Raw genomic sequence first — 23,073 nt, forward strand, 5'->3', positions numbered from 1 at the left:
AGGGAGACCTCATAACTTCTTTTGTGAGTCGTGCGCATCACCTCACAGCCAAATCAGTCTGCCAGAGACAAATTGAAATGAACTTAAAGGAACCCAGTTACTAATGGAAATTAATTGGAGGGCTTGAAATAGTAGATCGGGAAAGCTGGGCGCCAACGGAGGTGTAGGCGAATGAAACCGAGCATCAGGCCTGACGAATGTCCCTTTCTGTTAATTAGAAAAAGCTTATAAAAACAACATCCTAATTAATACTAGTGAAGAGGAAAGGTTGCCAGTAGGCCTGAACATTGAAGAAAGGTCCATTTGAGATCAAACGAGAGGGTAAAGTGGGAGGATAGTGGGCTCATATGGAGTCTGAGCAGGATCCTGCTACAGAGAATATTGTGCGTATGATGCCAGGTGAACCTAAACCCTCGCTCTCTTTGTGCACAATACAGAGAAAACACTACCTGAATGTAAAGTGAGAGACACTTCAGTCTGGCTACACAATCAGAGTATATTAAATATATATTGCACAACAACATATATATATATATATATATATATATATATATATATATATATATATATATATATATATATATATATATATATATTATATATATATATATATTTATATATATAGCGAGAGAGAGAGAGACACATATTGGTTACATTGGATACACTAGCTTTATCTTTTTTCATTGTTATCATGGACAAGCAAAAGCCTGAGGACATACAGAGAACACAGTCAATGGTCAGTGGGTATCTTGACTCACGGTTCTTTAATTTATACAGCTGTTTTTTTACCACTGGGCTTTAATAAGCTACTTATTAAAGTCCCTAACCAGCCTTTGGGTTAGAAAAGCACTGACAACACTTACGAGCCTTCCTGCTGTGGAAACTAACACAGCCATGGGGCTGACAAGCATGTGTCTGAGCACTTCTGGGCCATGTTGATGAAAGGCCCAATGGCATCAGAGTGGGGGCAGGGAGCTGCGGTGCCACGCTGTTGTGTGGGGATCACAAACACAGTTGTCCACTGATCGCAGCTCCCTTATTCCCAAAGTGTGTTAGCTGAATACACCGCAGGACTTTGGAATCCAAGTAGCTCCAAAGACACCAGGGGACAGAAAAGATTCCTCTCATGTTTCCCTGGTTTTGCGTCATGTGTGCCATCCTGAAAGTGGTGATTGGAAGATGACGTCGAAACAGATTGATATCTCACGTTTATTTGATCAAAAGCGCACATCTGAGGCTAATGTAATCTGGTTGGACAGGGAGATAGAATGTCATTGGATTGTTTTTAATAGAGTTGCACATCAATTTAAGCCATATTGTGTTTCGCGACTTAGAGATGAAAGGGTTGTTTATTAGCAAGCCAAACATGGACCCGTGTTTTTCCCATGAATTCAACAGTTAAGAGGAACTAAAGGAATTGCGATTTGTTCCTCCTGCAGGTAAACAAAGGAGATGACGTGAATGTGTCAGCATATCCTCCTCCAAGCAATAAATAGTGAATGATCGTTTCAGGAAAGGACGAGGCAAGGCTGGTTTACGTCAGGGAGCAGTAGGGAGGAATGGCTGGAGCACTTCCAGTGATGATGTATGGAAAGTCTGAATCCATGACAACACAGGCGATGTTCGGGAAATGGCTCTTAGTAACAGCTACAGTGGACACTTCCTTACTGTTGATATACAGTGGGAAACATTACATATTTATTGTAAATAATGTCTGCAATTTCCCTGTTGTGCTTTACCCTGGCTAATGTGGTAGACCGAGGTACTGATAAAGGACAGACACGCATACATATCTACAGTAGGAGAGGGCAGTCTGATGATTTTAGATCATGATCCTTCTCAAAAGTGTCCATAATCTATTTTTTAGAGATTGCTGCATTTGAAGCTGGGTTTGGTAAGATTGCAGAAACCCGCAAGAGCAAGCAAAATTTTGAAAAATAAATGTGCACTGACTGGATACACAGGCACCGTCTGCCTTGTAGCTATTGCTGGCCAGCAGTGATAAATGTAAGTGACTAGTTTGCTGCATTTAATAAGCTAATTAATGTATAAATAAACAACTTGCTAAAAACTGTATTCATATAAACTCAGTGGTCATGACAAACTTCAATCTGAAAAGGCCAACCGGCATGAAAGTTACTCATTACTGGTCAAGCTGTGTGTAATGTTAGCTGCTAAAAGAGGCTGTTGTGGTTCTGTTCTTCAGCCTATGGTCTGTGTGCTTTGTGCTAACGTTAGCAGTTAAAAGAGGCTGTTGTGGTTCTGTTCTTCAGTCTCGGGGCTGTGTGCTTTGTGCTAACGTTAGCAGTTAAAAGAGGCTGTTGTGGTTCTGTTCTTCAGCCTAGGGTCTGTGTGCTTTGTGCTAACGTTAGCAGTTAAAAGAGGCTGTTGTGGTTCTGTTTTTCTGCCTAGGGTCTGTGTGCTTTGTGCTAACGTTAGCTGCTAAAATAGGCTGTTGTGGTTCTGTTCTTCAGTCTAGGGGCTGTGTGCTTTGTGCTAACGTTAGCAGTTAAAAGATGCTGTTGTGGTTCTGTTTTTCTGCCTAGGGTCTGTGTGCTTTGTGCTAACGTTAGCTGCTAAAATAGGCTGTTGTGGTTCTGTTCTTCAGTCTAGGGGCTGTGTGCTTTGTGCTAACGTTAGCAGTTAAAAGATGCTGTTGTGGTTCTGTTCTTCAGCCTAGGGTCTGTGTTCTTTGTGCTAACGTTAGCTGCTAAAATAGGCTGTTGTGGTTCTGTTCTTCAGTCTATGGGCTGTGTGCTTTGTGCTGACGTTAGCAGTTAAAAGAGGCCGTTGTGGTTCTGTTCTTCAGTCTCGGGGCTGTGTGCTTTGTGCTAACGGTAGCAGTTAAAAGAGGCTGTTGTGGTTCTGTTCTTCAGTCTAGGGGCTGTGTGCTTTGTGCTAACGTTAGCTGCTAAAATAGGCTGTTGTGGTTCTGTTCTTCAGCCTGGGGGCTGTGTGCTTTGTGCTAACATTAGCAGTTAAAAGAGGCTGTTGTGGTTCTGTTCTTCAGCCTAGGGTCTGTGTGCTTTGTGCTAACGTTAGCAGTTAAAAGAGGCTGTTGTGGTTCTGTTCTTCAGTCTCGGGGCTGTGTGCTTTGTGCTAACGTTAGCAGTTAAAAGAGGCTGTTGTGGTTCTGTTCTTCAGTCTAGGGGCTGTGTGCTTTGTGCTAACGTTAGCTGCTAAAATAGGCTGTTGTGGTTCTGTTTTTCAGTCTTGGGGCTGTGTGCTTTGTGCTAACGTTAGCTGCTACAAGAGGTTGTTGTGGCTCTTTTCCTCTGTTCATGGGTTGTGTGCTGGATCTTGATTCCAATTAAATACATTGTGATATTATGTTTTGGTCTGATCGTCTACCACTACTGCACAGTGGATAAAATGCTAGATGAATCGGTCACGACACAGACTGCTTATATTTTATTGAAACAGGAGAGAAAGAGACTATTAAGGATTCAGCCATCGTTATTATTTAAGTTCTTGCTTTTTTTCAATGAAGTGTTAAATCAGTATGTGGCAGAAGTGTGAAGTATTAAAAAAAAGAAAGCCTTTTAGCAGAGGAAAGTTCTGTTCTGTCTTTAGCGAGGATGTGTACTCTCATTTTTCATTTTCTAATACGTGTGATGGTTGTGTATCTGGGTCAGGGACATGCTGTCCTGTCGACCGTTGGCTGGGTGAAGCAGTGAACACCTCGCCTTGCTGTAAAGCTGTAAGGGTGACCCAGTGTTGCTGTGCAATTTATTTGCCTCTTGTTATCCTATTGAATTCCTCCTGCTCTCATTTGTGCGTCTTTGGCTGCTTTTTCTTCGCTCTTTAAGATGTGCCCTCTTTTCTCAGACTCGGTCACCTTTTCATCCATACATCCTCAAGAAATACAGTGTGTTGACAGATAAACTTCAAACTGGTTGATGGTAACTAGCAGTTCTCCATAAAATGGTTTGGGATTTAAAAACCAGGACAGTCATTTGTCCTTGTTTACATATCAAAGTGATCCATATTGCGGAGTGTAGATTGACAATTATCAAGGAGTGATCTTTTGATTGTGGGCATTCAGATTTATCCTTTCTCTTTCCTTAGAGCATTTTAAGTAACGCTGTATTTCATGATAATGATATTTAAAACAATAAATAAATGTAAAACCCTTAATAAGACATATTCCTTGCTTTGGATCTGGCGTTGTTAAAGTATTTTAATCTAACAATAAAAATCTTCATGATGTTATATTTAAAGCTTATGTAGTCTAATCAGGGTACTTATTATCTTTCAACTAATGCTACAAGGACTTAAACATAAAGAACTACAGCATGGCAAAATATTTATTTTTCCAAAGCAACACTTCAAATGTTGATTTCCATTTTCTTTTAATTATTTAAACCAAACTAAGCAACAGCAACAACATCTTGGCAATGTATGTTTCTGCAAACCACAAATATTTGGACATTTTTGTGAAGATGCTGAACTTGTGCTCTGGTTTAGGCACAAAAAACACTTCATAGAGGTTCAGAGAACAACGTGTTTAGACTCAAAATACCTTTATCAGTTGCCACAAAGACGAGATGTCCAGACATCTTGTTAAAAATACTTGGTATGTGTGCAATGTTTGGAAATTGCCTCAAGGTCTCACCAGGAAAAACCAATATCCAGTGGTTTCACACTTGTAATTGTTGAAAAGCCATCCTGAGCTGTGGCCACTGGGTTGCCAGCATTCTTGCCTGTAATTTCACCACCATCCCCTCCACCTCCTAGTATGAACGTCAGGTGATGAATATGTAATCTGAACGTAATATGGCCAGTATGGTATGTAGCCTGTGACCTGTACAAATGTGAATGTATCAGTGATTTGCAGAAACGCCATCTGTCAAAATTGTATCTGTGACTGGACTGATTAAATACAACAAACACTGATATCGCCGATCTTATCGTTAGGTAGACTTTTCCCTTGGTTGCTTCAATTCTATCCTTTTTTTTCTGCTTCTCTGCTATGAATAGTATTTCTGAGGTTGTGTGTGGAGGTTGTGATGAGCCAATGCTGTGCTGTTGTGCACGCATAGATTTGGGTTTCTTTCGTCTCTTCAACTGTGTCATTAGATGGCCAGTGCTGTGTCATTATGGAGCACAGGCATGGGTGGAAGCAGCAGGAGGACAAGGTTCAGCACTCTCTCTCTCTCAAAGATCCTCCTCCGCATGTCCCCCTCTGTCTTTCTGTCCATCTGTCTGTGTCTACTTATCTGTCTGTATTTTTGTCTGCTCTCTCTCTCTCTCTGTCTTTCACACTTCAACTATCAGAGTGTACATGCAAATGTCGAAATGCAAATTTTCTCCCCAGGCTCAAGTTCGAAATTTCTATGCCGTGCCCCCTTTTCTTCATGTTCTCATGTTTCCAGCAGTTGAAGATGCTGTTTCCGGCTTATTAAAGCCCATGAGATGATCTTAGATACTTGAAAATAATGAGGTTGATAAACCTGTGTGCAGAGCAGACAGAAAGAGAGGAGACCCTCTTTGGGGGTTATTCTCTGGTGTGTCTTGTATGATACTCTGAAGCAGTTGTTCCCTAATCCAGCGACATGTGTTTTTTTCTGCACGACAGCGTCCCAAAGCAGTTTTTTCTCAACAATTACCTAATCATTTATTTTCCTTGGGGCTGCTGCTATGTGGCTATTGCCCAGAGGTGCCACCGTGATGTGCTTGTTTCTCTTTTGTTTTGAAATAATACACTTTATGAGTTTTTAATGTGTTTTTCTGGCCCATCCTCCCCTCAGATTAAAGATCCCGACTCTCAATCTATCCCACAGCTCAACTCTTTATTGGGTTATATTTCCACTTTATTTTTCATCCGCTGTTGTACACTCAAGTGGAAAAGCTTGCTCTTAGAGGAACACATCACAGGCAAAATGACCTCTGAAATGATCCTCTTCTCCTGGGTAAGGATCACAGCTTCTTTACACCGAGGTTGGAGAGGGTTTAAGGACTTTGATGAATGAAGCAATGCGTGGGCGTCTTGATATGAACGTAAGTTTCTTAAAACAATAAACAGCCAGGCGAGAAGTAACTGAACATTCGGCAAAGGATAGAAAAACACTGTCGCGGTCAGATGTGGCAGTGCAGTAACTAATGGATTTGGTTGTAAAAGAGGACATTAGCTTGAGGGGAAAAGCGAACATTAAAGCTCTTAAGATTTTGGTTTGTTATGAGGATGATAACCCAGAACTTGCCACTGCGGAGTGCTTTAAAAAGCATGTGCAGTGATCTCATCAGACCCGGCAGCACTTTAGCTGTGGGAAATGTGTTATAACACTGAGGCTCTTATGTCAGTATGTTTTCTTGTCTAAAGAGAAAACAATATCCTCATCACTTCTGACTGACGAGTTTTAACTGCCTGAACTTTTCCAGACCACAAAACCACGATGCAGCACGGATGTCTGATTTTTCTCACTGCTGTTACTTACTGTTCCTGGTTACAAACATTACTCAAGCGTAAACTCTTTGTAGTCAGTCAAACTTTGACTTGGACCAAGAGAGAAAATCTTTCTGATCAGCACAGTGACATGAATTCAGAAAATTAATTACACATGTGTTATTTTCATTCCAGGTAGTCTCTTACTTCCCAACTCTGCTTTTCCTCCCAGATGAGTGATAATATTTACTTTAGATAAAGGGGTTAATGGTGACCTGCTCTTATTGCCACCATGGTATTGACCGTTTGACTGCTGTCACCACACACGGATACACGTGCACACAACATCTGTCCCTCACTGTCCCTACTGTCTGTGACTACAAATACTGCAGGGCGTCCCATCACTCCAGTAATTCCTACAGTCATTTTCTAACCAAACGTGCAATTACACACCCCTGGGCTTTTGTGAGCCTGGAGATCTGTGCCTATCTACATGTCCGTCTGTTTTCCATCATGTGCGCAGAAGCCTTATTGTTCACAGGCTGCTCGGAGCAACAAAAAAAAAAAGCAACCGTCAACAAGCGGGCTATTGGCTTCGATGGCTGAGCACACTTCACAAGTATGTGTTTGCCCACATCTGCTCATGTGAGAGGAGGAGGGAAAAGACAACGAATCCTGTGTTGCCATAGCAACAAAGAGGAAAGTTACCCCCAGCCCCAAATGTAGCTGGAAAAAGTGCGCCGTCGGTTTCGGTCTGCGTGTGTCTGAACATGTGGGCTGCTGGTATAAGCGTCACTCTGGAACCCTGGGAAGACCCACCACCACCACCACCACCACCACCCCCTCCACTCCCCAACCCCCACCATCACTTCCTCTTCCTGCAGACAGGAGAACAGATTGCAGTTGTTCTGCTTCTCTTTCATCTGTCTGGAGACCACCAGCGAGGCGAGCCTGGCGTTTTTCATCCGCGACCTGAGTCATCCACTCTTCCCTCCATAGGATGAAAGGAAAGCTACCGAGAATTCTCGCCTGAGGTGGTCAGACAGGAAATACAGTCACCCTCGCTCCCGCTGGTTGTGCGTCCGTCCACATGTAAGGGCTGTCTGAAGAGAGTCTCTTTGTCATGTTCGCCATGTCTCTCTCCATGAGCGTCCATGTCGGATGGGCGTGCGAATGGTCTAATAACCCTAATGACCCCGCTGCAGGTGTGTATTTGAGGCCTGTGTGTGTACAGTAGGTGTGTGTGTCCCTCTAACAGGAGGGTGCCAGAATGGAAAGGGAGAAAGAGCAGTAATTATGGCCTCCCATGTTCAGCAGAAACATCAGAGGGAAGTAATTTGTTGCTCTATATTTAATCAGTGGAGATAACGAGACTGACTGCAGCTGTCTGGGCCTATGGGCAGGCGGACAAGCAGGAACACCATTTCCTACAAAACCCATTAGTCTTTAATACGGCCAGACACGGGGTCTTATTTCCATACTTTTCAGTGTTCAAATAATCATTATCACCCTTTCTATCTCCAATTTGCTCAATTGTGCACTTTTTCTTCCTCCACCTTTTATTCTCTGCGCTTTTGTCTCCCAGCCCACCACTTGTTTCCTGTCTTTTATATCCAGACTCGACTTCATAAAAGAAGTGTTTCATCCCTTCAGTCACCTGCAGCGCCTCCTGCGCGCCCCCTTTTTTGCTCTTGCACTATCCTTATCTCCCTCTCTCTCTCTCTCTGTCTCTGCCCACCTCTCCATCCATCTCATAGGGTGCAGGTAGAGTTCTATGTGAATGAGAACACTTTCAAGGAGCGCCTCAAGCTGTTCTTCATCAAAAACCAAAGATCCAGTGAGTTGCCTTTGTTTGGGATCACTCTGTCAGTAACTAGTTGGGTGCTTTTCTTTCTGCTGCCTGTTTTTCTTCCCACATAAGTTACTCGTACTTTTAATTGAAGATGTGTTTTTTTTTGTTTAAGTGAGTGGTGTGTCGTCATTCTTGCATTACATTTGATCACCGTTAAAACGTACCCACTCTTTGTGAGCGTTTCGTATTGTCTGTGTCGTGATTGCGATGATCAGTGCATTCATTTGTAGAAATGTTGTGTTTTTTTTTGTTTTTTTTTGTATTGTTTGTTTGTTTTTTCCCCTGCATGCATAAAGTCCTTAAGAAGATTCCAAAAACACTGTGGACGCTGTGTAAAACATGAATAAAACATAATTTGATATAAACAAAGACAATTTTTTTAATGTTTTAATTTTCATCAACTGTATCAGAATCAAAAGCGGAATCGCTTTTATTGCCAAGTTAATTCTCACATACGAGGAATTTGCTGTGGTCTGTAGGTGCAAAAACAACAAACGACACTCAAGAATAATTTATGTAATAATATACTAAAATAGTAACATGATGAGTTTGTCAAACACATAATTTTACAAAGAACTGTGTATAAATAGTTAAACACAGTTCGTTTGCAAATTATTGTATTCTGCTTTTATTTACATTTTGCACATCGTCCCAAGTATTTTGAAGTCAAGGTTATATATGTATATATAAACGGGTACTTATACCCTGTATGAGATACCTGTCTATTTTGTTCTTAATTCACTTAATATTAAATAGTTTTCACCTTTTTTGAAGGGACTAATAACAGCTCAGGTAATATTTTCTAAGAGTGATATAAATGTAGTTGTAAGGAGTTGAATAACTAAAGCAGTCAATATAAATATACATTTTTCTGCTGAATGCTTGTATTCCTTTTTCAGGGGCATAGAACATTACACTACTTGAAACAATCCTCCAGAGCTTTAAAAGACATTTTTCAAAATATGCACGAAGAATATGTAAAACATTTGTTAACCTATATATTTTTTTTAAAACACAAAGAAAAGTTGCTTTACAAAATGTGGCTGCTGATTGCTATTTGTATTAACTGTCTTCCTTTTGCGTTGCAGGTCTGCGAGTGCGAATGTTTAACTTTGCTCTGAAAGTGCTGAGCTGCCTCCTCTACATTGTCAGAGTCCTGTTGGACAACCCGCAAGACGGAAGACAGGACTGGTGAGAGAAAATGTTGAGAACGGGGGGCTTAATGAGGTGAAACAAAATCTCTGTCAGCCCCGACAAGCAAGAGCGCGAGCATCAGGTTCAGTAGATGAGATTACAGTGTGTATGGAGCATCAGATGAGAGGATTGGATGTGAGATGATGTTAAGAGGAGAGAGGGCTGGAGATGCAATCAGCAAAGTAATCAGATACTCGGATTGAGCTGAGTCCAGTCTTGGACAAGGGGGTTACGTTCATCGCTGTTTTTGTGTTGCTGTTTTTTGTCCCCCTGCAGTGTGAGCGGAGTGAACTGCACCAAACAAAACAATTCATCGCGTCCCTGCAGTGAGGTTGACTGGTAAGTCTCTAATTAGGAGTGATGGCTTCAGCCTGCAGACAAGGCCCATGAAACCACACACCCTGGAGGAACTGCATCTCCAACAATGGCCCACCGGTCGGAAACGTTGTATAACACAATCAATGCAACTTCACTTAATTGAGGCAGTTCACAATGCTGATACTGAGCATTACAGACCCACATTCATTTGTCACAACCCGGCCGCATGGATTAGCTGTCAACATAATATGTATGTAGTGCTTGTGTAGCCTAATCAACAGTGATCTAGTGGAGATAAAGCATGTGATCTACAGCAGCAGAGAGGGGGAGAGAAACCAGGAAGTGCACACGGACCTGAGGCTACACCATGTCTCCTGCTCAGGGACCTATTGATCTAATTGGTGGCTGGTGACACTGGCTAAGCTCTGGCTCCACATGAATAAGGAGCCTGACAGAGTGAGCTCAGGGAAGGGATGGGCCGCCTCCTGCTCCAGGCAGCAGACTGGTGGGAGCGAATCAGAGCGCAGGCAGGCAAGCAGCCACGATAAGCCCCAGGGTGTCTTTGTAAAAAGAAGAAGAAAAAAAAACATCCTTTCTCTCACAAAAGAGCTGTAAATTTCCATTGATTGTATGAATATTACCTTTCTCCCACAATATGAGCACATTAACAACTGTGCACTCCACTGCTGCTCAGTTGTAAACAGCATAATTCAACGTTATGGAGTGTCATGAGCTTTGTTCATGGTCCCCGGCGAGTGTCAGGCGTGCCGTTCTGTTTGGCAGCAAAGAATTTTAACATTTTGTCCATTTTCTCAGTCTGTTTTTTTTTTTGTCTTTTAATTTGCCACATCTCTCTCTGCTGCTCTTTCCTTTTTTCTTCCACGCTGTAGGAAACTGATCATCTGGGTGGATAGACCTCTACCGCTGTGGGCACTGCAGGTCAGATGGATCAGCACGCTCTTGTGTAAACGAGGCCTCAGTCTGTTTACACGCATATCTTGCACATCAGTTTTTACCAGCGTTTTTAATTTTGCATCACATGATTTAAGAGCCTTGATACGTGAAATCAGTTCATTGTTTCACTACTGTATGATTACACATGCGTATATGTACACACACAGACGCCGGACTGTGTCTTCCTTCACCTAAACCTGTTCCCTCTGAAGCTCAATCATCAGCACGCCTACTGATTCCACCCACGCTCTTCTCTCCCATCTCTGCGACTCCTAATTTCTCTCTGCTCCAACTGTCTTGACTCCTCTATGTGTCTGCTCTCCCCTTTGTCTGCATTTCTAAATTTCTCAATAACTCTCCCTCTCTCTCTCTCTCTCTGCAGGTGCTTGTGGCTTTCATCAGCTTTTCAGAAACGATGTTGCTGGTGTATCTCAGCTACAAAGTGAGTTGCGCACTGGTTGACCTCAGCAGACAATCAGAAGCCTTTCGTGATGTCTACGTCTGTGTGTGGTGTGTGTGTGTGTGGGCGTGTGTGTGGGCGTGCATTTGATGCTTGAGGGAAGTGTTTGACTACTTCACACTCCTGCTAAATTGAAGTTTTCCTTTCTCCTCCTGCATTTGGAGCGCACCTCAAGCACCAGCCTGTTACTGACACATCTGAAAAACTTTAGGGCCGTCCCCTGTGTTGCTGTAGTCGGGGGGGTGATCCATCAACGGGTCGCCCTGCCTTTGATGTACTTGACACTATAAGCCTATAAAGGACTCCCTCTGCAGATTGTTCTGGAGGCTGGAGGCCTTAGCATTTAGAGTTGACCGATTCCTGTGGACATACCCTGTGCCTGTCCACCTACACTAGCCAGATTCAGGTCAGCCATATGTAGGTGGCAGACACATAGAAAAAAAAAAAACATTGGCTGACATCTTAATTGAATGGTAAATAATGCTGCACTCAAAGGGCACAACGAAGCTGTTTAACCCGAACACATCCCAATCTATTCTTTGGTGCATAAGCTACTCAATGTGTCGCTTTCCATTCTCCGCAATCATGCCTGTTATGTGGTAATCCCTTAAGGTCACCATGACAGTGGAGTTCCCTGACCCTGTGTGTGGTTTCTGTTTCCAGGGCAACGTCTGGGAGCAAGTATTACGTGTCCCCTTCATTCTGGAGATGATCAGCGCCGTTCCCTTCATGATCACTGTGAGTGGAAAGACACCGGGAAGGGGATTTAAATATAAAAAATACATTTATTTCATCTATTTTTTTTTTTTTTTTTTGAACATTTATTAGAACAAGTTCCTTGACAGAGTCTCACACATTATGACAAGTATCAATACCCATATTGGTATCAAACTGACAAAATACAAAATACAAGCACAATCAAATAGCAAAGAGGTGAAAGAATATTCTTTGTGGATCTAATTAGTAACAGCAATAAATAAAAATAAAAATAAAAACACCATCTAGCCCAGTTGTACAGAGACAGTATTCTCACCTTTCCAAATACATTATAACAGGTGACCATTTTTCAAGATACAAGTCCGTCTGGAGTCGAAGATTTGCCGTCATGTGTTCCATGCAGTTTACATCTTTCAGCCGTTGAGACCACTGGTCCAGTGTGGGTGGATGGGGCTTAAGCCAGTTTACTGTGATCATTTTATGTGCAATCAATAAAAGAACCCTGAGCATTAACACACTATTTTTCCTTAAATCCGTTAACGATACAGTACCCAAAATTAGCTGCTGTGGTTCAATTGGTCTATTTAAATTCAAAATCTCACATATTTGTCGCTTCACATCCTCCCAGAATTTTTGCAATTTAGGGCAATCCCAAAAGATGTGGGAAAAGTCCCCTGTTATACCGCAACCCCTCCAACACAGGGGGGAACAGTTATTATCATAACTCGCTATTACCAAAGGAGTTTTGAAATATCTTACTCTCAACTTCCAGCCAAATTCCCTCCACATTGGGCTGCTTAAACATTTCTGCCAGGGCACCCAAGAACTCTCCCACTCCTCATCAGCAATAATGGCATTAGCTTCCAATTCCCATTTCGCTTTCACATCAAGTGTATCCACTGATGTATCCATACGGATCCTGCCATATATGCACGATATTGTGTTTTTAGTGCTCATCTTATTCTCAGCTATCTCAATCCAGTATTGTTCAAAATTAGATGGAACTTCTTTAATTTTGTCCCACTCTTTGTGTGTCATCAGGTAATGCCGAATTTGAAAATATCTAAATAAATCCTTAGAATCAATGCCATGCTTTGCTTGAAGTTGTGAGAAGGCCCTGAGAGTCATTCCTTCGAATAATTGATTAATTGTAATAAGGCCCTTCCCTGCCCATCTAGTGAAACCACTGTCCATTTTTGCTGGCAGGAAGTCACAGGCAGTAGTTATTCTTGCTGCCCTTGATAGAGATAGAGGTAAATTCAACAGTCGTCTTGTCTTCTCCCAAACCTTTAATGTGTGATTAACATATTCATTTTGTATCCTTAGTTTACACCTTACTTTTGATTTTAGAAAGAGAAGGGTTGCGAGCGATATATTTTTTACTGAACCTTGCTCTATATGTACCCATTTTGTGTCTATATCTGATCTCATCCATGAAACCAATTTTCCAAGTTGTGCTGCCCAATAGTAACTTCTGAAATGCGGCAAGGCTAATCCACCCTTATCCTTGCGTGCACAGAGGACTTTGAGTCTCACTCGAGGCCTTTTGTTCTGCCATATGAATTTGGAAACAAGCTTATCCAGAAATGTAAAGGTAGATACAGGAACAGTGATAGGCAACGCATTAAAAAGAAATAACAATCTTGGCAGGACATTCATCCTGATAGTTTCTACCCTCCCAACTAAAGACAAAGGAAGCATCTCCCATCTTTCCAAGTCATTTTTGATTTGAGAAATAAGTTTATCATAATTTGCTTTATATAACTGATTTGAAGTATGGGTCAGAATGACTCCCAGATACCTAAAGCCCCCTTTTGACCACCTGAATGTCACCTGTCTGTCCAAGCACGTAGGCCAGCATCCTGTTATCATCATTGCTTCCGATTTCCCCTCATTAACCTTGTACCCTGAAACCTCCCCATAGTCCCCCAGACATTGCATAAGAGCCGGTATAGATGACTGTGGATTACTTATAAACAAAAGAACGTCATCTGCAAACAGTGAAATTTTGTGCATCTCGCCTCCCCCATCCACTATTCCCTCAATCTGATCATTTCCCCTTATTAACTCAGCAAGCGGTTCGATACACAGTGCAAACAAAACAGGAGAGACCGGGTTTCCTTGCCTGACACCTTTTTTAAGATCAAAAAATTTAGAGCAGTACCCATTAACCCTAACCCTTGATATTGGATCTTTATTCAGAGTATTAATCCATTTTATAAATGTCAAATTGAATCCCATTTGTTCCATAGTATAATTCAAATATGACCAGTCCACCCTGTCAAATGCCTTCTCAGCATCAAGACTGAGAAGCATTGAGGGGTGGGCAGAATGTCTTGCTACCGATTGTACATTTAAAGCTCTTCTTATATTGTTTGCTCCCTGGCGACCTGGTATAAAACCGGTCTGGTCAGGGTTAATCAATTTACCTAAGTATTTCTGCATCCTATTCGCCAATATGGCACTGATAATTTTTACGTCATTCCCCAGCAAGCTGATTGGCCTGTAGGCCCCACAGTCCAGTGGGTCCTTCCCCTCCTTATGTAAAACTGTTATTATGGCCTCTGACCAGCTCTTCGGTGGGTCATTTTTTTTTAAAGCGTAATTAAAGACCTGACAAAGTTTTGGCACAAGCTCCTCCATGAAGGCTTTATAAAATTCACCTGGTAGACCGTCTGTGCCAGGGGATTTGTTGTTTTTCAATGACTTAATAACGTCTTGTATCTCACTTTCTCGAATAGGAGCTACTAATTCATCTGCCTCAGACACAGAAAGTTTCGATAAATTAAGATTTTTGAACATAACTTCCAATTTCCTTTTGTTTTGTGTTTCCTTTGGTGTATCATAAAGCTTTTTATAAAAAATTTGAAATGCCTCAGCCACTTCTTCTGGATGTGAGACCTCGGTCAAAGATGTCGGGTGTTTTATCTTAGGAACAATGCGGCTTGACTGCTCTTTTCTCAGTTGAAAGGCAAGTAGCCGGCTTGCTCGATTTCCCATTTCATAGTATCTTTGGCTTGTGTATCGAAGTGCTCCCTCAGCTTTTCGCGTAAGGAGTTCATCCAAGGAAGTTCTACTGTCTTGTAATTGCTTCAGTACATTTTCATCTCTGGTCACTTTATGTTCATGTCCTAGTCTTTTTATATCGCTTTCCAACTGTTTTTCCCTTTCCATTCTCTGTTTATTTAGTTTGACAGCAATCTCAATACACTTCCCTCTCAGCACCGCCTTCGCCCCATCCCAAAGAGTTGAGGGGGATACTAATCCATTATCATTAATTGTGAAGTATTCATCTATAGTTTGTTTTATTTGTTCTTTTATACTTGGGTCCGTTAGCAATGAAATATTCAGTCTCCAGTATTTGAAGTGCCACTCAAAGCCTAAATTTAATTTCAGTTTTACAGGACCATGATCAGATAAAGTACTAGGTTCAATAACACACTCTCTAACTTTATGCAGGCTCTGCTTCGAAATGCAAATCAGATCAATTTTTTATTTCATCTATTAATCCCTGTCGATCATATGATTTATAAACAGCGCGAAGTTAGAAATAGAACGTCATACTGGATAATTGTTCTGACCTAATGGCGAAATGCAAACCGGCAGTCGACCAGGACCAAAACGCAATCCGGAGCAATTTCGTGGGCACGTTTATTTTGATACATTATCAGACAAGATTTATCCCGCCCACGTAAGATTCAAAGGAGTAAGACACAGCGAGGACTCTAACAGAATTAGTCCACTGATGAACTTGAACTAGAATACAAAGTGAACAAATGTGAAGTCTGCTCTCAACATTTCAGCTGTGTGTTTTATAGTCTCTCTTAAAATGTCTTTCATGTACCCATTTCTCTTTCACTTGTACACTATGTGGTTAAATGCAGTGTTGTTTAGGATAACCCCTAAAAATCATCATGGAAATGTGTTTATTTCCTGTAAAATACCTTTAGATACATGATAGCTGAATGTCAAGACTGCAGATTTTTGTAGGTAGTTGCCATGCAGGCTTACTGAGCACTTGCAGTCCCATCCTCCCTTCTTGAACATGTTTAACACAGTAATGCAGAAAGGATATCACAACAGGCACCTGCTCACACAAGCCTCTTTCCTTGTAAGAGATCCTGTGATTGTATAAAATATATTTTTTTAAAAAGTGACGAGACATTCAGCCAAGCAGACTGAAGCTTTCTCTTCTTGACAGGTGATTTTGCCCTCCTTCAAAAACCTCTTCATCCCTGTATTTCTCAACTGCTGGCTGGCCAAACACGCTTTGGAGAACATGATAGTGAGTGAAGGACCGGCTCCTTATCCAATTTTCCCATTAGGTTTATCTGAACATCTCTGTTGTTTTGTTAGCATGCACTTGTCCCTCTATGTCTCTGCAATTTCAGCTCTCCGGCCTTTTCTGCCATGAAGGTAAATCAGTCACTAAACATTTAAACGTGAGCCTCTTGGATTGTTATTGAAGCTTCTTAAATTCCCAGCCTCCATCTGAGCTTCGACATGCAGCTAACAATCCTCGCTTCTCCCTTTTTTAGTGCATTTTTATATGTCATCCATCCTTTTTATTGTCTTTTTCCTACTAATCCTCAACCGCAGTCTATCCTCCTCAACAATGCAGCACTTTCTGTACCTGAACTCACATTGTGTCTGTCTCTCTGCAGAATGATCTCCACAGGGCGATCCAGAGGACGCACTCGGCCATGTTTAACCAGGTGGTGATACTCATCAGCACGCTGGTCTGTCTCATGTTCACATGGTGGGTATTCTGACTGCTGACACTGAAATGAAAGGGGGGGGGGCAAACCAAGAAAGAAAAGGTGGAAAAGAGAGGCAGAATGTTTTAAGCATCACAGATGTTGAAAGGGTCAGGAAAGGAGCTGGGAAAAAAAACAAGCAGCAGTGTGAATCATGCTGAAGAAATTAGACGGGAGAGTAAAAATTGCTGCTCTTGGATCTAAGAGAGAGAAAAGACAGAGAGCAGAGAGGTAATTGGTAACTGTACGCTTGAGATAGTGCTCTGAAATGACAACTGGCGATTCCTTAAAGTGCAGTGGAGGATGTGTCAGCTTCCTGCGTATCTGGTGTGAAAGCTTGAGCTAATCCAGCAGATCCTACACAGAGCGTGAATTAAGCTCTCTGACCATTTCAGGGTTGACATTTGCCTGTTGACTCAATTATCCCTTAAAGAACATAATAAATGCAGTGTGCAGTCACACACCTACATATATATATATATAGCATATGTATCTATATATATACATACTAGTATATATTGTCCCACATATGCACTCAAGCATGAATCTACCTCCATCCCCTCACACAAACAGTCACACATACATGCACATGATTGACATACAGCTCCCTCTCTGTAAAATGTCCCTCACAAGCACCTGTACCAACCACCATTCACCCAACATATGAAGTCTGTTTTTTTCCGCGCTGATTACGTCCTCTTCTTATTATCTCCATGTTCCCTACAATGCCGACCTCCATCAGTATCTGCGGTATCCAACACCTCGAACGAGCGGGCAACAACCTGACCCTGTTCGACTCGCTCTACTTCTGTGTGGTCACCTTCTCCACGGTGGGCTTTGGAGACGTCACCCCCCAAATCTGGCCTTCGCAGCTCCTGGTGGTCATCATGATCTTTGTGGCGCTCATTGTGCTTCCCATCCAGGTGAGGAACAGCAGCGCTAACCTCTAGAACCATCACAGAAGGCGGATTAGATAAGAGATGGAATTAGTTTTTGGTCAACTGTCGTTATTGTCCTTGTCAGAACCACTGCAAACTACCTTCGTACTGTCTTTACAAATTGGCCAAAGTCACAGTCCAGTGTCCAGTGTTATAACGCCACTTGCTGTATAGCCACAGCTAAAGATAGCCACATCAAAGAGTATAGTGAACCGCAGTCAGCAGTTCCCCTTTGATATGTAGGCACTGCACTTTTAAAAGTGAGTTTTAAAAAGCCCCCATTGATTTACTAAGTCAAGAAGCTCTGAAGGGAAAAATCCATCTCAGCTGCCTCATCTTTTATTTTCAATTTAACCAACCAGGCTCTGCCAGGCTGTCGGCCAATATATATGAAGGCACAATAGTCTCAAATAGATTGAGCACAGATGTGCCTTTGAAGTCAGCAACAAGATCTTACAATCATCACTGAAATTAATTTATGGGATAGCGTTTTCAATCTGCAAAAAAGCAATTTTGTTTTCTTTATATGCTCATTACAGTTTTCTCTCATAATAAGTCTTGTGTTTCCCCCTTGCACACTTATGCATGTGATGACTCACTGCATCCTACGTACTTTTACAACACTATTTTTATTCAGAGAACAGCAAGCGTGTCTTCCTTACTCGCTCAATTCCCCAAATCCCTCTCCTGTCATTTATCATCTCCACAGAGGGATCTTCGGGAACCATTCACGCACACAAACACACACACACACACACACACATTGGTCATATGACAGACTTGTCAGTTTGTATCTTCATGGTTGCTCCTCATCTTTGTGTAAACCTTGCGTCCCGAAGGTAGCTCGCTTACATGAGTGTCCCAAAAGATGCAAAAGTGCTAATGGGAGGAATTTCCTCTGTATGTGTGTGTGCACATGTGTGTGTGTGTGTGTGTGTGTGTGTGTGTGTGTGTGTGTACTGTTCCAGCTGTCAGAGGAGGGCCTCTCTGGGCAGGAAATGACACTCACACACGACTGATAAACAATTCACAAATGATTTAGTTTACTGACATCCTTGTGTTGCTGTGAATTGGATTTCTTTTGTAATGACGCGACTCATCTTTGATAGCTTTTTTTCTTTTTTAATCTCGTCACATAAGCAGTAGGTGTAGGGCGGCGTCCTACGCACGCATGATCAACGGGCCTTTGAACGCGCTCTCGCTGCTTTTGTCTTTCCCATCAGCTGTGGCTGGGCGGTGGCAAATATCTTCACAACGGAAAAAACTTCACAAAAGCAAAAATCTGAATATGATTTCACTGAATTAAACACGAGCCGGCTCATAAAGAAATGCCGACCTCTGCTTCGGCAGCGTGGATGCCATGTCATCCTCCCCACTCCCTCGCCCCATCTTTCATCCATAAATACCCCTTGACATTTAGAAACCGCCCGCCCCCCCTTAGCCCTAACCCAAACCCCCACCCAGTGTGTCTGTGAGTCTGTCTGGCTGACTCTGGGTCCTGCCGTGGCTGCAGAGGGGAGCCACAGAGCCCATCAGGTTTGAGCTACTGTCATTCTCTCATTGCTGCCTCTGTTTCTTTTCTTTCTACACGTCCACAACACACAACAGGAAATTTAACCCCTCGACGAGCCATTTTGTCCATTTTTTTTTTTTGCATTAAAAGGATATTGATTTGATTTTAAGCTAAGAAGCCAACCGTTTGGGTGATTTTTTTTTTCTTGTTTGCAATTCATTTTCACCACTTTGGAGACTTTCCAAACCAAAAATAAAAGGCTCGATTGTTACATCACAAATCTACCAAAGTAGGTGCCGTACGCAAATAATGGCTGAATAAAACACTGTGGCCTGATGATGTTTTCAAGCGTTAACAAGCAGACGTTATCTCAGCTCAAAGTTGCTGCAAAATGATTAACCTCCCGGAGAAAAACAGCACACAAGTGAATTGTTCCTGTTGAATGCTGTTGATGTGGCTTTGGTTTATGTTTAGCAACAGTGTCAGCCGTTCATTATGAGCTGTGGTTTTCTATTACAGCCGGCAGAGCAGTTCAATTCATCAGCTCGTTACCTGTTCAGTGTCGGCTTCATGTTGCTTAAATCAAGAAGATTATTGGAAAAGAAAACACTTGAAATGAGTGAATGTTTTTTTTTTTTGCCACGACCAGCAAAAGTATTAACGCCACTTTGTAGGAAAAAGATCATTTGGATTTGGGGGATACTGCGCTATTCCTGCTTTCACAGGGTGAGACAAAGTTGCATCATGATGGTTTTTTCTGGTCCAGTTAAAACGGCCAAGGAGATTCAAAGTAAGAGGAGAGAAGGATCCTTTTCTGCCCTCAGTGATAATGAGGTTGACGGGTGTACAAAGAGTTCACAGGAGGTGAACGATGAGGTGCTTCTGTCTCGCTGTATTTACAATATTTAGAGCTGATTACTTTTGTTTTAATTGGTATTTTACTAATGATCCGAAACTTCAAAAAAAATAATGGCAAGCCAATCTGGTTTAAAGTCTAATTCAAAAGTCAGATGTATCACACAAAATAATATTATTTGCTTTCTGACGTGTCTGTGAATCGGTAAATATAAAACTACAGCCAGCAGCCAGTCAGCTTAGTTTAGCATAAAGAGGGAAACAACAGGTAGCCCGGCTCTGTCCACAGGTAACAAGGTCATTTCTACTCTTGCATTTTTCCTCGGATTAGGAAATGAGATCTTACATGTTACATAGTGAGCAGACAGCCTTTTATTAGGTGTCCTTCACTTCTTTTAGTCTTTGTGCCAAGCTAAGCTAACTGGCTGCTACCTACTTAATGCTCAGTCAGATATCTTTTGAGGTTTTTCAAGGTAGTATCACAGCAGGCTGTGAAGTATAAATTAAATATAATTTACAGGATCCTCAGCACAACATTGTTTTGTGCCTGCAGCATGTTTCTTTAAGTGAATAAACCCCTGCAGTTGTGAACCGGAGGAGGTGAGGGTGGACGGCGGCATAAAAAACCTGTCAAACCCGAATCTTGGATCCACATCTAGTCTGTGGGTTTAGGCAACAGAAGCACTTTAGTTGAGGCGAGGAAACAATATTTTTACTTTGTCAAACTCTCCCAAAGTTTCGTTTTTAAGATTCCCTTGGCGAAGGAGAGGGAAAGATCCATTTCATAAGAGATCGGTCTGTGAAATAATGACCAAATTTAACAATTTGGATTTGTGTAAATGGACCTGAATGATGCTTTGAATAAGTTTAAATCATGTGTTTGCTGTAAATTATCTGGGTATTATTCAGTAAGTCAGTTTTCAAAATCCCACAATCCATCTATCATGCACAGATTTTCTCTAATGTTCCTTAGCCCGACTGTTGTTTCCGTAAACTGCCTTCCACTATTGATCTCTCTTGTCGTGTTCCACTCAACCACCTCCCTTTCTTAATTCCCCTAAACACTCTCTCTAATCAAACGGAAACACTATACAGTACGAGGCATTGTTTTCGTTTCATATTCCACCTGGCCGCTCTCTGTATCCCGGCTAACTTAATCCAGTTTCCATCTGTTGAATGTGGTTGTGTCATCCTGAATGCAGTTCGAGCAGCTGGCCTTTCTGTGGATGGAGCGGCAGAAGTCTGGCGGGAACTACAGCCGCTACAGGGCGCAGACGGAGAAACACGTGGTGCTGTGCGTCAGCTGCCTCAAGATCGACCTCCTCATGGACTTCCTCAATGAGTTCTTCGCCCACCCCCGACTACAGGTCTCTCCATGTGGTTTCAAGTAGGACAAAAGGGTGCTGGGGGGTCTCCAGTTTGTGGGTGTTTGTTGTCTGTAATCCTCTTCAGGAGCCCGAGCAGCTGAGGTTAAAGAAGAGGATTAATTCAGCATTAGCAGGGATTGAACTGCTGTCTTATTCATATTTGAGCAGATGTGTGTGTGTTTGCTTGAGGGTGCATCCATGTTTGTGCATCCCAGTAATGAAGCCTCTCAGACGAGTCGTGCAAAACCTTCAGAACCACACCGCACGTCCAGTACCCCTCAGTTTATTTAACAAAATATCATGACCCGAAAAATGGGAATCTTCCACATACGTTGCGGAGTCATTGCCTGCGTGTTGAGGTGCGTTTCCTTTATTCTATTTTATCTTTGTTGATTTTAGTTATGACTGCTCCGTTTTAGTTATCCAGGTGTCATGGACTCAAAAAGCTTGTTTACTCAACAGCATTTCATATGAGAGATTTTATTGGACGAAATCAAAATGAATATAACTAGGGCTGTCAAACGATTAATTTTTTATATCGCGATTAATCGCATTTTGTCCATAGTTAACTCGCGATTAATCGCAAATTAATCAAATTTTTTTGGCACATTTCTTTCTGTTCTAAATGTACCTTAATGTATTTTGTTCATGTTCTTAATACTTTTACCAACATAAGAAAGGAAGAAAGAAATGCAGGAAAATAAAAGTGTTGTAAAAAAAGGAAAATAACATGTGTTTGGCTTGCAAATGATATCTGAGACTCGCTGTACTTCAGTGGTAACTCATTTCATGTCGACACTACGTGCAGATAACTTTTGTCCTATGGACCGAACCATCTGGCAGTGTTTTGAAAGTGAATTTGCCGTTCATAAGTTCTTTCTCCATTTACTTTCACTTTCGCTTTTTTAGTCCAACGTGTTTTTCCCGAACGCCAACCCTGCTTCTTCTTCTTCTGATTCCCTTTCTTATTCTTCTGCCACCCTCTGGATCAAGACTACAGGTGCCATCGACGGCCATAAATCATACAATGCGCATTTCCTTTTTTTTTTTAATACCGAGCGTTAATCGGTGTTAAGAGGAAGTTGCGTTAACGAGTTATTAACATGTTATGTTTGACAGCCCTAAATATAACACCTCGAACCTAAATGGTTTCTTCCATGGTAAAGGACTGGGCCAACAACTGTCATGATGCCGGGCTACATCTCAATGTCATCAAACAACATCTTATGTTTAATTGTTTTAACTCAGACTCCCAGTTGCAGAATTGACATACTGTGCATTTAATTACCTCCGAGCCTGATCACTGTATCAGCTACCAACAGGCCACAACATATCCCCAGATGCATCGATTGTAGACAACAACAAAAGAAATCGTTACAGGCCTAACATGAAGCCCAGTGAGCTCAACACGCTTACAGCAGCGGCTTTGTTTGTCTGCATGGTTTCGGGCCCGTCCTTTCCTCAGGCGTAGCTTTCAGTTCTGTTTGCCTAACAAATGGATTCAGACAGGAATTAAACAGAAACACTTCAGGGAGAACGATTATCATTCTTCGTCCATCGCAGTCTCAACAAAAAAGTTGCTCTTTGCTGTCCTCCACTTGACTACTGGCACCTCTGTAGCATCTGCCCTCTGGCAAGCTCACATTATGAAACACCCTCTTTTGAAAACTGGCAACCAATCAAAAATTAATTATACATTTTGACAGCGATACTAAAAACAAATTTCCTGTCCGCATACCAAGCAATCCCTCACGGTCAAATGA

General features: G+C 42.0%; 1 protein-coding gene across 2 annotated transcripts in view; it reads left to right on the forward strand.

Moving 5' to 3' along the window:
• Window positions 1-23,073, forward strand: part of kcnt2b (potassium sodium-activated channel subfamily T member 2b) — a 47,598-nt gene that overhangs the window by 4,812 nt on the left and 19,713 nt on the right. For both annotated transcript variants that reach the window (XM_030408251.1, XM_030408252.1), the window contains exons 2-11: window positions 8,143-8,222; window positions 9,326-9,428; window positions 9,708-9,770; window positions 10,640-10,688; window positions 11,086-11,145; window positions 11,827-11,901; window positions 16,082-16,165; window positions 16,545-16,639; window positions 17,380-17,560; window positions 21,146-21,310. In XM_030408251.1, coding sequence (XP_030264111.1) covers window positions 8,143-8,222; window positions 9,326-9,428; window positions 9,708-9,770; window positions 10,640-10,688; window positions 11,086-11,145; window positions 11,827-11,901; window positions 16,082-16,165; window positions 16,545-16,639; window positions 17,380-17,560; window positions 21,146-21,310 — 955 coding nt within the window. The remainder of the gene's footprint in view (window positions 1-8,142; window positions 8,223-9,325; window positions 9,429-9,707; window positions 9,771-10,639; window positions 10,689-11,085; window positions 11,146-11,826; window positions 11,902-16,081; window positions 16,166-16,544; window positions 16,640-17,379; window positions 17,561-21,145; window positions 21,311-23,073) is intronic.

Source organism: Sparus aurata, chromosome 23 (genome assembly GCF_900880675.1).
Source record: "Sparus aurata chromosome 23, fSpaAur1.1, whole genome shotgun sequence".
Taxonomy (NCBI): domain Eukaryota; kingdom Metazoa; phylum Chordata; class Actinopteri; order Spariformes; family Sparidae; genus Sparus; species Sparus aurata.